General features: G+C 30.5%; 1 protein-coding gene across 3 annotated transcripts in view; it reads left to right on the forward strand.

The window, feature by feature from the left end:
* The window catches only part of LOC143249763 (carnitine O-palmitoyltransferase 1, liver isoform-like), an 88,998-nt gene that overhangs the window by 48,086 nt on the left and 26,711 nt on the right, over nt 1-14,201 (forward strand). For all 3 annotated transcript variants that reach the window (XM_076500148.1, XM_076500146.1, XM_076500147.1), the window contains 6 exons: nt 1,342-1,473; nt 3,270-3,324; nt 6,887-7,016; nt 7,311-7,450; nt 7,593-7,792; nt 11,747-11,900. In XM_076500148.1, coding sequence (XP_076356263.1) covers nt 1,342-1,473; nt 3,270-3,324; nt 6,887-7,016; nt 7,311-7,450; nt 7,593-7,792; nt 11,747-11,900 — 811 coding nt within the window. The remainder of the gene's footprint in view (nt 1-1,341; nt 1,474-3,269; nt 3,325-6,886; nt 7,017-7,310; nt 7,451-7,592; nt 7,793-11,746; nt 11,901-14,201) is intronic.

A 14,201-nucleotide genomic window follows, 5' to 3' on the forward strand; every position in this document is an offset into this window, starting at 1 on the left:
TACACCAAGATCCATTTATTTTGTGATTTTATTCCCATCCAAATCACACTTATAATTCAAATTATGATAACTTACATGCATTATCTTACCTTTATTATAATTAAAACCTATCTACCATTTATTTTCCCAACTTCCTAAATAATTAAAATCATTTTTAAATCAGCATTATCCTTTTCACAACTAGCAACACTCAAAGATCTTATCTATAAGTTTGAGTAATTTATTGACAATTCTTTCCTCTGTGTCATTGATATTAAATATATGTTCAGAATTGAAGATTTAAACTTTCTAAGAAGGGCATATTCTTTGCACTTAATGATATGTTGGAAAAAAAAAGAAATATGAATCAATTTGGGTAACCAGGGCTCTCCAGAGAGAGAACTGCAACATTTTAATCCTCAGTAAAAACTGTATCATCTTATAACAGTTAAGAATCCAAAAACACAAAGGTCAGTAGCAAAAGTCATACAGTTGTCTCTGGTAAAAGTTTGCAGCATAATTAAAGGGGTTCTCAATTTGGGAATGAAGTCAACGTGGTAGGGATTCACTGAGACAAGACTTAAATTCAAATCTCTCATCTAACTGATCCATACAAAGCCATACTTATCAAGTTGTCATTTATAACTTTTATGTGCAGTCAGACTGCTGAAATGGGCACTGGAAAACAGTTGTCCTCATAAATAAAATAGATTATGGAAAGCATGTCGGGAGAAGTGATATACTCTGGACATTACAGCATTTTCATAGAATGTTTTGCATTATACATAATGTTACGGATTGTTATTGAGAGAGAAGCACAGTCATTGGAGAGTGCAAAATTAGATATGGTGATATGAACTTCAACAAAATAGTAAGATTCAAAAATCATTTTTAAATAGCATACTTCATCCTCTGTTTACATAATTATGTACACACACATTGTTTCGCACTTTTACATACACACACACACACTAGCATTGTTTCACACTTTTACACACATGCACACAGATGAGTACAATAAAGAGCAGTAGTAAGTTTCTGAATTTTACAGCTAAATCTAAAATGCTTAGGGGAAAAACTATGCATATATTTTTTATATAATTATGAAAATTGTCACTTATTTTTACAAGACATTGTAGAATATATATACAAGTAAAAGATGAAAATTTTGAAATATTATCCACTGAATAAAGGATGTCATGTAGATTTTCTGTTTGTCTGTTACTCATCCTCATAAATATAGTTTTTTTAAAGTAAGAATCATTATATCAACCCAAAACTTCCTGAAAGCTTTTATTGCTAACATAAGAAAAAAGATGTCATTTATTTCAGAATAGTTGTTTTGCAACTAATATTTTATAGAACAGCTGCTGTAATCTACAACTGCATGAACTTCAAGCGATTGATAGACAGAGAAGAACTTCATCCACTGATGTTGAGAAATACTGTACCTATGTGTATGGCTCAGTATGAACGAGTACTTTCTACAGTAAGGTGAGATTTTGTTTTCAATTACTAAATAAAGCTAATTATTCATGCATTGTTGATACTTATTGTTGACTGTGTTCTGACATACACTGTTTCGTGCAAAGCTTTCAAACCTTAGTCTTTGGACAATATTATATAGTAATAGAAACTTCCCATAAATTTTTGTTTGGGACAGTTTTGACAGATATTATGAGGTAATGGTATCTTGAAGGACAATTTGTTTTAGTAATAATAGCAGGGGCGATTTTGTAATGTGCTTTATGTTCTTGAAAGGTTATGGCTTTTGAGGAAAATAATATTTCATCCTTTTAAGCTGCTGTTGTTATTAAATACTTTACTGGCAATGACTGCCATGAAAGAAATATAGTTGTTAATTGTGTAGTAAGAAATTTCAGGTGTCTAATTCTTGTTTTCTACAAGCAGTGTGCAAGACTTAATGGTTAGTGTACTCAGACTGTAAATTATAGATTTGATACTTTGCAGCCTTTTTGCCACAACATTTGTTATAAATGTGATAGTGAAACTCCACTATTTGGTCAGACAAGAATAATTCAAGATTTGGCAGGGAAAACTGTTGTCTAGGTGTCTTTCCTCCAACTTTCAGTTCAGGATTAGGGACAAATAGCTCTTGTATCATTTTGCATGAGAATTCTGAATGAGAAACACATCAGCTACTAAGAGGGAAAGCTCATGATTTAATTTATTTTTTTCAGCTGTAGTTCTTAAAAGTCTGTTATTCAGTTCATCCACAGTATAAACTAAGTTTTATTGATTATGCAACTTATAGTATAAATTAAGGAAAACTTAAAGTTTAAATATATATGTGTGTGTGTATTTTAATTTTATCTGGAAAGCATGTTATTGAATTGCATTGTTTACAAGTACAGTAGGCAAAAATATTAAGAACAAATACATGAATATAATTAGGTAAGTAAAGGGGATGTAGATAAAAAAATCTGGAAAAATGTCAAAAATATATTTAAAATTGTCTGTTCTCTAGAAGATTGGAAATTAAAACTAAACTCTACTTCAAACATTGGGCTTCCAGGAGAATTTATATTTTCTTATGTGAACTTGTTATTGATGAGGTAATATGATAATTATGTTAATGATCAACTCCTAGTTATTTTTTTTCATATTTCCCTCTATAAAGCCCTTCAGGGATATGAAATACCTGGGAAGTGTAAAGTAGTATTTTAGTTCTTTCTTTGACCTGTCAGAGGACAATGCCACAAATTATTGGCTGACTGGCCTCATATGAGTGGCAACTGTAAATCTTTTTGAAATGCTGTTTATTGCTTGTACAAGAAAGTCAGTGCTTTAATGTGAAAAATGTAACATAGCTAAGGCATTATACTTTACTGGGCCTCTTTACATTCCTTCTAATTTGAAATCTACAATAAACTGAGTCATAGAAATGTGGTCACAAAAGAAAAGTCAGTAAACTCCTATAATATTTATTGGAATAGTGAATTTCTTTGTTTCACCAGTTTAGTTGCTTTAGAAACACAGCATTGGCATTTATATTGGACACTATTATTTCGTATCTTACAAGCTAATTATTTTATCGAACAGTGTATAGTGGCTGAATAAGTGAACATAAAGTGTAACACCAAGTGTTAACCTGAAGATGACCTAAGAAGGTTGATACATTGTTCTCTACTTTATTAGTAAAAGTGTTAATACCCATACCAGCCATTTTGAGATACAAGTGAGAAATGATTGATACAAGTATTCAGATAGTAGACTTCAAACTAGTTACATTGGTAACTGTCTGTTAATTTATAAGATTTTATTTTCAGAATTCCAGGAGAAGATATGGATGAAGTGGTCCATATTGAACCATCACACTCAAAAGTGAGTTTCTTATATTATTGTGTAGTATTATCAGATTACACTGATTTTCCTTGGAGTATTATGGTTAGCAATTCTGAAATAACAAGAGATTTGACATAAGCTGTGTAAGGAAGAAGTGCTTGAATTTCTCTGATGTTGATTGAATTTGATTTACAAGAAAGATACCTGGACACATGTTTGCACTCAGTCACAATAAAATTTAACAAAAAATTATTCATACTTATTTAGGCCCAAGTTTGAGACATTTAAGTTGACTATTATATAGCTTCTTAAAATCTGTAGTAACCTCTTTATTGGTTTACAATCTATCTCTAAAATATTCTGAATATAACTGAAAGAATCCAAGCTTTTTCTCATAATGTTCACATTGACAAGCTTGACTAAATTAAAAAAACACAACTGAAAATGCATTTAATATTGTTCAGTGGGGTCCTCCCTCTAGAGTTTCATTGGACTAGTAAAAACAAAAACTAATTCTTTATTAAAAATAATTATTTGTTGGTTTCATGAGATAAAACTAAAAGTTCTTATAACAGTGTGTGTGTGTGAGATAATATATAATTTAGTAAAAAATAAATTCACTCTGATCTTAAAACAACAGAAACTGTAAAGTTACAGTTTGGCAAGAAAACTAGTGATTACAGTCAAATGACGTGACCTCTTTGAAGAGAGTAAAATGATTCATAAAGTGGAATTCAAAGTTTTATAAGAAACATTGAAAACATGGTAATACCCAAAAAAAATCTGTAAGTATTAATGTCTTCAAACTACTATCATCACTATAAATCCAAATTATCTGTATTTTCTTTCTAGAATGACTTCATATTGAAACATGAAACTAAATTTGTTTTTTCTAACTAGCATTAAACTCATAACAGTATACACATATTTATACCTAAATTTTGTTGTTTTACTGTCCTTTGAACCATGTATAACTACTATTCATGCCATAGTAAGTTGTAAATCACTTTTGGAAAAGGCTCAGCATGTCCAGGTGGGTTAAGGCATTTGACTCGTAATTTGAGGTTCATGGGTTTAAATCCCTGTCACACCAAACATGCCCTTTCAGCCATGGGGGCATTTATTGTGATGGTCAATTCCACTATTCATTGGTAAAAGAGTAGCCCAAGAGTTGGCAGTGGGTGGTGATGACTAGCTGCCGTCCCTCTAGCCTTACACTACTAAATTAAAGATGGATAGTGCAGGTAGCCCTCATGTGGTTTTGCTTGATATTAAAAAAAAAAAACTTTTGGAAATGTGGTGCTCACATTACACAATTGAACTACCTTACCCATGAGCTACCTCAACTGCTTATGTGTGTGCCTCATGAAACATTTTTATTATATTATAAGTATTTATTTTCACTTAACCTAAGTTCATCTAATTTAAATTTGGTTCCTATTTTTATTCTGTTTGGTTCCTATAAAAAGTTATGGTTTGTTCTAGTAATTTAGAGTGAATTTATTACTTATTGTAGGGGTGGGGGGTAAATCATATAAGAGACAATTGTTATAAAAAAAATTACATTTCTCACACTAGGGAAAATTCAGAATTTTCATATTGTGTATAAAATTAATAACTTAAAACTTAAATATCATTAAAATATGAATTATTATCTAAGATTTTATGCTATATTTATTGGTATAACATGAATAAAAAGTAGTGTAATTACATTTTGAAAGTAAGTCACAAAAAACCTCTCTATGTGCTCAGTAAAGGATTCCTGTTCAGAGGTGATTTAATAAGTTAACATGTAAGTGTATTACATTATGTTAAGCTGTTAATAGTTCCATGTTTAGTTGTTTCTGACAATCACAGTTGAACTTTTTTTTTCCATCAGGTAGGTCAAAGTGTGCACGTCACTTCTCTTATAGTTACATTCAATATTTAATCACAACTTTATTATAAATGTATACAAAAAAACTTTGAATCAAAATGTAGTTAAAAATCAAATTTTAATATTATTTAAAAGTTAAATTCTTAATACCATAAGAAAAAACAATATTTCAAAAAAAATCTTCTACAATGTGAAAATTGTGGCATTTCCACTCTGTTTCCCTCTTCTCCAATTTATTTAATGTCCATTCAAAAAGTACATAATTTTATGCAATTCACTTGTTATACTACAGTTATTTTTCAGGCAAATCATAATTTTTATAGCCTTTAATCTTACTTGTTTACAGTACCATTAGTTAAAAAATCAGACCTAATGCAACATCCTCTCTTTCACAAATTATCAACAGTGCTCTCTGTTTTATACTATATTATTTATAACCTATAGAAAGCCAAAGTTTTAATCTATCAAATGGTGTATTACATTACACTGTTTTCTGTACAAAGAATTGTCTATTTTTCTTCCATTTCCAATTTTATTCCCACAGGAAACATATTAATCAGCTTAGCTGAATTTTAATGGCTCATATTGCAAAGTTAGAAAGCCACTTGGAGCAGTCAACATGACACAATAATTACAGACAAGGCTTTAGAAGAAACCCTAATTATAAATTCAGATTTCTTTGTCTACAAAATAATTTTAAAGTTTTCTTAAAGGTTGCCAGATTTTGTGAAGTTACAATAAGTATCTTCAGAGTCATATAATGTATATTACCATGAATATGTGGGGGCTACAAAGTCATAAAAATACATGTGTCTGTTGCAATAGGGTAAAATGAACAAATTATAAAGCAATCACACTTATTTTGAGCAAAAAACAAGTAATGAATATTGCATAAACTCTTTAGATTAAGTAAATATTACTGTAAGTAACAAGTAGTGTTTGTAGCTTATAAGTAATATCTTAAGTTAAGCTGTATTGTTGTTTAGTATTGCCTGCTGGCTAATTATGTAAACAGTAGTTACCAGGCTCACCCTCTCATATATGTATGATATACAAGTAAAAAGCATGCATGCCATCTTGCACAGTCTGACAAATGGGTTAGCACTACCTGATATGTTTGATAAGATTGGGCCAACTACTTGGATGTAAAGATTCTTGGCTTACAAAAGTACTGACTGACCCAAACTAGTTGGGAGTAAGGTCGTAAAGGGGGTAAAAATTGTTGGGTGTGAGATCAGTTAGCATATATCTGAAACAGAACAGTTTGAATTATGGAAAAATTTCTATCAAATCTATTTGTCACTGCCTGTGATTTTGAACTGAGAATGCAACTAGCTGACAGCACCCACTACTAACTCTTGGGTTGCTATTTACCAATGAATAGGATTACATTATGAAAATTGAACAAAAAATGATAATGAAAAACCATAATGGCAATAGTTTAATTATTTGTATAGTTGGAATGATAAAGAATAAAAATGGAAAACACATTTTGATTATTTGAGATAAATGCATAACTTTACTTAGTAGAACATGTATATTTTCAGCTGACTAGTTAACAAATTGTAAATAAACATTTTTTTCTTGATTTTTGTATCCATAATTGTTAATATATCAAGTGGAGTGAATTTATGTTATTGATACTGATTCCTTCAGCTCTAGGTGGACTTTTACTACATTCTCAGAGCATTTATTATATATACATAATTTTTATTTTTCAACCAGCATGTGGTGATCATGTCCAGAGGTATATATTATAGAGTCAGTGTCTATGACTCGTCTTTTCAACTTCTTTGTCCTGCAACTCTAGAGCAGCAAGTACAGTGGATATTGGAAGATTCAAAAAAACAAGCAGGTAACTGCTTTTGAATGTAGTTACATTTAGTTTTCAAGCATAAATTTCAATCTGAGAATTTCAGCAAATTTTGTAATTTTTCTGTTTAAAGTACCATAACCTAACTGACTGTAGGATATCAGAATTAAAAATGTAGTTAACTGCAAAATCATTTTGGAGAAATATATCAAAAATAACTGAAAAGTGGACTGTACTTTAGTTATATTTTACATTTGAATTGCAAATTTTCATTTATTTAAATGAAACTGTAGGGTGCATACTTTGATAATCTTGTTTTATCTCACAATTCCTAAGAAACTGTATCAGATGAAGAAAAGTCTCTTGCTGCATTAACTTCACTGGGCCGCACCAAGTGGGCAAAACTTCGAAAGATCTGGCTAAGCACAGGAGTGAATAAGGAAAGCTTAGATGCAATAGAAAAATCTGTATTTTTTGTAAGTTATTTCTTTAGACTAATATTTTTGCAGGTTTTTCTAACTACCAAAAATATCATCAAAAATTATATTGAATTATGTCTGTATTGATAGTTCTGTATTAGAATAATGGTAAATACTTTATTTTCTCTCTTGTTACTAGATAGCACTGTTAGACCTGAAACCGACTTCATTAACTGAGAGAGCTAACCTGCTATTGTGTGGAAATGGCTCTAGTGTATGGTTTGACAAATCTTTGAGTGTCCAGATTTTTGGGAATGCTAGATGTGGAATGAATTGTGAACACAGCATGGCTGATGCCCCTGCTCTTGCTCACATGTGGGAATATGTTATGACAAAAGAGTAAATTTTAATTTTCTTTTCTTACATTTTTTTTATATATTGTCTCTCCTGTATAATTATTTATAACTGGATGACAGCAACTGTAAACTACTTTATGATGCACAATTTGTTTGTTTTGTTTAAAACATATTGTTACCTTAACAGCCATGTTTTCTCATTAGTGTAAATCTTCTGTATTATTATCTACACAGATGAGCATGCTTATAATACTAGCTGTACAAATCTTGAGTTCTTACAAGAAAATTTTCATGCAAAATTCAATCTCACTGGCCCAAGAATTTAGGTATAAAACTTTCAAAATCAGTTAGTATAGAGTTAATAATCTGTTTTGGGGCTGGCTGTGGCTTAATGTTTAGTTTACTATGTTGTGGATCTGAGGATCTCTTGAAGCGAAGTAATAACTTTAAACTGGGATGCATCATAAGAGTAATGGTCAAATTTCACTGTTATTCAATTATAGTAGACCCCAAGATGGTTATGGGTTGTGAGTACTATAGACTAGTTACCTTTTTGTCTTTTGTAACATTTAAGAAATATCTCAAAGCAAACAATTTGCCAGTTTTTTTTATGTGCTTGGGAAACTTCACAATGTTTTGAAAATTATTTACCATTATTTGTTTTCAATAAGTTTGAACTTTATTTTTTGTCATACTTTAAAGAGGAAAAATATAATTTAAGAGAATTGAACATATGCTGTGTGATTATATACTGTTTAGTAAGCATGAAGTATCTAGTGCAAGTTTTATAGTGTAACAGTTTCAAATCTTTTACCATAAAACAAGTTCTTTGTTAGAAGTTTTAATCATGGCCTAAACTCAGGTGATATTCATTAATAATGTGCATATTGGAAAAAGTACTAAAATATTTTGAGAACTTATAACTGTATTCAAAGTTAATCAATGTCTTTTAAACTGACGAGTTTTATCATTAAGTGAAGTAAATAAGTAAATTGTAAATCAGTTGTGCATATGATAGAATAATGTATTTTGAAACCAAAGTGATTGGCTGTGATGAAAAATCTTGAGTCAAAAACACTTTCAAATGATTTTTGAAGTGTAATTGTAATACACAGTACAGGTATTTAATTATTACTATACTTAGTTTAAAGTATGGAACAACAGGTGTAATACCATGAATACTTTATATCCTTTCTTAGTATATACTGTTGGTAGTTTACTTCTATACCTGTACATCATCATATGTAAGGAATAATATATCTGAAGTATATGGTAACATATCTTTGTACACCAGAATCCCAGGATGAAAATAAATGTTATTTTTAAACTTGTATGAATGTTTTAAAATAAACTAAAAATATTTACTATGCTATTTAAAGCATGTACAACAAAAGTGAAAAACATGAGCTAGCTTTTACAACACTTCAATGGACCAACTGACTTTAGTAAATTATGAACTTCAGATTACAACTTTATTTATCTATTAAGTGTAACTGTAATTAGACATTAAATTGTCCTATAATACTTTTACTTTATTTGCATTTTATATTAATGACAAGTATATTCTAAATGACTTGTTAAAATTTATTGTAGCTTAAACTTGAGGAACAAATAAAACATATAGCCAGTGTATTTATTATTTAAATTAGTAATATTTTTACTAGTAATAATTAGTGTATTTAAAAGGAAGACTAATAGAAGTAGTTTTAATTAAATTAAAGTTTATCAAAGGAAGAATATTTCCTTTCCAATCTCGTACATGCTGTGAAAATGATACTGCTTACGTGGATGAGGGTCATGGTGTAGATTTGTTGTATTTGGATTTTTAGAAATCATTTGATAAAATGCCATGTAAAAGGTTTGTGCAAAAACTGATCTCTATAGGTTTGGGGCATAAGTTAACTAATTTGATAGGAGAGTGGCATGATGGAAGAAAGCAGAGGGTTGCTATAAATGGAGTTCAGTCAAACTTGTTTAATGTTGCAAGTTGTGTACCTCAGGGCTCAGTCTTAGAACCATGGATCTTTTTTTTTTTATTTATATCAATGATGTTAGATAAAGGTCAATAAATTACTTAAATTTGCTGATGATATCAAGGTCTTGGGTGCTGATGGCTATGAAGAGGATACTGCTGATTTGCAAAAGGATTTAGATCATTTAGTGAGTTGGGCAAATAAATGGCAGATGGATTTTAATTCGAATAAATGCAAGATAGTGCATGTGGGTTATCATGATTTGAATTATAATTTTGATAGGAATAACCTTAAGAGAGTCATGACAGAAAATGATCTTGATGTAATGATTGATCAGTCTCTTAAGCTACCCAAGCATTATGCTGTTGCTAATGATAGGGTGAATATGATTTTAGATTGTATCTATAGAAATATTGAATACAAGTCTAAACAGTTTATAATTTAATTGTATAAGTCACTGGTTAGGTCACATTTGAATACAGTATTCATTCTTTGATTCCTTGCCTTAGGAAAGACATTGAACTGTTGGAAAGGGTTCAAAGGAATGTTACTAAAATTGGACCTGAGGAGAGATTAAGATCCCTGACATTGTTTTCTTTTGAAAAAAGAAGAGAGAAGATGCAGTTGAATTGTTTAAGATTGTAAAAGGAATTGACAATGTTGATGCTTCAACATTTTTCACACTGAACAGCAAAAATTATAGAACTAGGGAACAGAAATATAGATTTAAGCAAGGTAGTAGTCACCTTCAGCTAAGACGGTTTTATTTTTCAAATAGGGTGGTTGTCCTATGGAATGGGTTGCCTTTGAATGTTGTGGAGACAGTAACTTTGTGTGAGTTTAAAAGAAAGCTTCATCGATATACGAATGATAATGGCTGGCTTTAAAAAAACCTTATTTAATAGTTTTAGTTTGTCTTAGAGAATGGAATAGCAGAGATGGACCAACAGGTCATTTGTTGTCCCTAAACATTGTTTTATTACATTTGTATTTTGTTTCTTGAAAATTCACATTTTATTCATGTTTTCATTACAGTTTGCTAAGTTAGCAAGTGTAACTTTTTTATTTATGGACCAAATAGCTTTTACACTGTAGATTTTTGTAAGTTGTTCTGTTTAGACTATATATTATATTATGTACACCACTGGATTTGGTTATGGGAGAATCATGTTTTGTGCTTATAATTCATAGCTGTGTTGTCATTATCCATAGAATTTTGTGAACTTAAGTTTTTTGTCATTTGATTATGTTTTTAAAAATGTTACTAAAGAAATATGTTTTTCATTTAGTCACATTAATAATCAACAGGTGAATATAAGTGGGTTCATCCAAACCTTTTTCAGTCATAACCAAAAAAAAAGTTATTTGACCATTGACTGACCATTATCTTGTGTTCTGTTCATGCATTTACAGTTGAATTAATCAGAACTTATTCTACTATTGTAATTAAAGAGTGAGACTTTAAATAATTAAGGTTATTTTCCTACACCATATCTGCCAACATTAAAACCACAAGTGTGCAAATTATAAATGTAGTGAATTATTTTTTTGTTTGGCATAGCTTATAAAGGTAGAGTGAATTAGAATAGAATCTAACCAAGATGTTAGACATAGTTCAGCTATTGCAAATTAACAATAAAATATATCATGTAAAACAGTTTTTAAATCAATTATACAATTATTATTGTGCTAGGCTGTACCATGGCAGATATTATGTGCTAATTACTTTCATAAGTTTCATAGAACTTCACTAGCTGCTCCAGTTCTGACAAGTTCATAAAGGAGTGTTGACGAACTGTAATCTCTAAGTATTGTCATAAATGTTTTACTCAATTCAAGTCAGAATTTTTACTGGGCAACTCCAGGACATTTAGATGTAGCACAGGGCTCTTAATGTATAGAAATGCAGTTGTAGGAATTTGTATCAGCCATATACACTCCCAAATGGAATGTTTTTTTTTTGGGGTACTGAGTTTTGCAACTTGTATATGCATCTATTTATCTATTATTTTTTAATTCTATAGAGTCTTGGAAAAACAGTATGATGAAGATGGAAGTTGTATGCCACCACACAGGCCATTTAAGCAAGCTACAGTGAAGAAACCTCAACGTTTAGTTTGGGAAGTCGTCCCAGAATTTGCTAAAGAAATTCGTAGTGCTCTGCAATTTGCAAAAAAGGTATATAACTTACATCTGCTTAAAATATTTTTAGTTTTTTTATATTATTGCAATATGATTTTTCACATATTTCAATCTTTTTAAATTTGAATAGGCTTTTGTAATGTCTTTTTAGGTATGTTTGTTTTTGATGTTCTATTAAGAATTAATATTTTCAGGAGAAATGTGATCTGTGTTATGTTAAACAATAATTTGTACTTAAGTTATAATTTACACACTAACAAAATGTTAGTGTTTTTTGTTGTATGAACACAGTGATTTCCTAATCTGCAAAATAAATGATTTATAACTAAATTTTACAAGATACATTAATCAAGTACAGATGCCATTCATCAGGCTAGGATTTGCTTGCCATATTTTGGTATTGTTTTGCCTTTCTTATGTTTAACTATATGTATTTTAGCAGACAAAATATACGTTTGTATAAAGAATGTGTTGTACTGTTTATGAAGAGCAAGTAGTGTCGGGGTCTTGACTGAGAGATATTGCACCTGCAATTGGTTAGATCATGGTTATGAACAACTGAATAACAAATCTGCCTGAAAATTTGGAATTTACATGATTTGAGTTTATATGTTTTAATAAGACATGCTATTTATTTAACCCCTCAGGTGGATTATTAGTAATAGTTAATATCCAACCTGTGCTCTAAACAAGAACTATATATATTAAAAGTAAAAAACCCAAAATTAAAAGATGTACATATTTCAGTTATGATGTAATATAGTACCCACTGTATGTTATTACACATTTATTTTTACCATTTTATCAAAATTATACAATAAAATTCATTAGAAATGAGATGTAAAACTATAATGTGTTATTAAGAATGAAATAATTATAAATTTAATCTTTCAAGTGTGTGTAAATTGCAAAATCTCATCTACATGTGAACCACACCATGTTGATGTTATTTAATGCCAAATCTGAGTTAATGCCTCAGCTTTGCTAATTAAAGTGGTTATTTGATAAAACTAAAACTAGAATATGCAGTGCCTTGCACAAATATCCCCACCCCCATTACTAATAATGTTATATTTTGATGAAATACAAATCGTGTAAACAATGTTTTCAAAGAACTTGTTATTATTCAAAACTCTGATGATCAAACTTAACACTGTCATGTGTGAACAAGGTAGAATGCCAACAAAACTTGCACAGAGAATACACAAATTTAAATTTGATGATTGCATAAGTATTCAGCTCCTGAAGTCAGTACTTGATGGAAGCACCTTTGGCAGTAATTACTGCTGTGAGTCTTTTTGGATAGGTTTTAACAGCTTTGCACAATGGGATGGTGTAGTTATTATCCATTATTCCTGGCAAAATTGCTCCAATTCTGATAAGTTCATTGGGGATTGTTGATGAACTGTAATCTCCAAGTCTTACCATAATTTCTATTATTGGATTCAAGTCAGGAGTTTCACTGGGACAGTCCAGGAATTCAATTTCTTCTTTTGAAACCACTACAGTGTAACTTTGGCTTTCTACTCCATGCCAGTATTATGCTGAAATATTAACTCCTGACCCAATTTTAGATTCTTCACTCTCTTAACCAAGTTTTCCTGTAGGGTTAACCTGTAATTTTTGCCATCCATATTACCTCAACCCTGAAAAATTTTCCAGTTTCTTCTCATGAGAAACATTCCAATAACAAGATGCTGCCATCACCATGCATGACAGTTTGGGATGGTGTTGACTGGGTGATGTGCTGTGTATATATTGCACTGGATGTAACATTTTGAATTTAGACCAAAAGGCTCAATTTTTGTCTCATCACTCACATGCTTTGTCACAAACTCCATATAAAATGTAGATGATTTTTTTCTATAATGGCTTCTTTCTTGCCATATGACTATACAGACCAACTTTGTATGGGATCAGGCTCTTGTCAATGATTTAACACCTGAATCCCATCTCAGGTGGGATAATCAGCAACTTTGATTTTTTTTTAACCTTCTCTTGATCTGTGTTTCCCTACTACTTTATCCTTGACTTGTTTGGAAAGCTCCTTGGTCTACTTGGTTGGTTTGTTGTATCACTCTGTGACTTGAACAGATGTATTTACTCTGAAGTCAAGTTAAACTGCTTTAATCAAACACAGACTGAGACCATTACACAATTTTGTGACCTTTCAAGTTCATCTCTTGTATCTGCACTGATTTAGGGTTGCCATAGCAAAGGGGTTCAAAACGTATGCAATTGAGAATGTTCTAATTTTCTTTGAAAACTGAATTTACTTATAAAATCTGAGCTCTTTTTATTTATTTTATTTTTTTTAGCTTTCCCAGTTTAGAGTAT

This window comes from Tachypleus tridentatus, chromosome 4 (assembly GCF_004210375.1).
Source record: "Tachypleus tridentatus isolate NWPU-2018 chromosome 4, ASM421037v1, whole genome shotgun sequence".
Taxonomy (NCBI): Eukaryota; Metazoa; Arthropoda; class Merostomata; order Xiphosura; family Limulidae; genus Tachypleus; species Tachypleus tridentatus.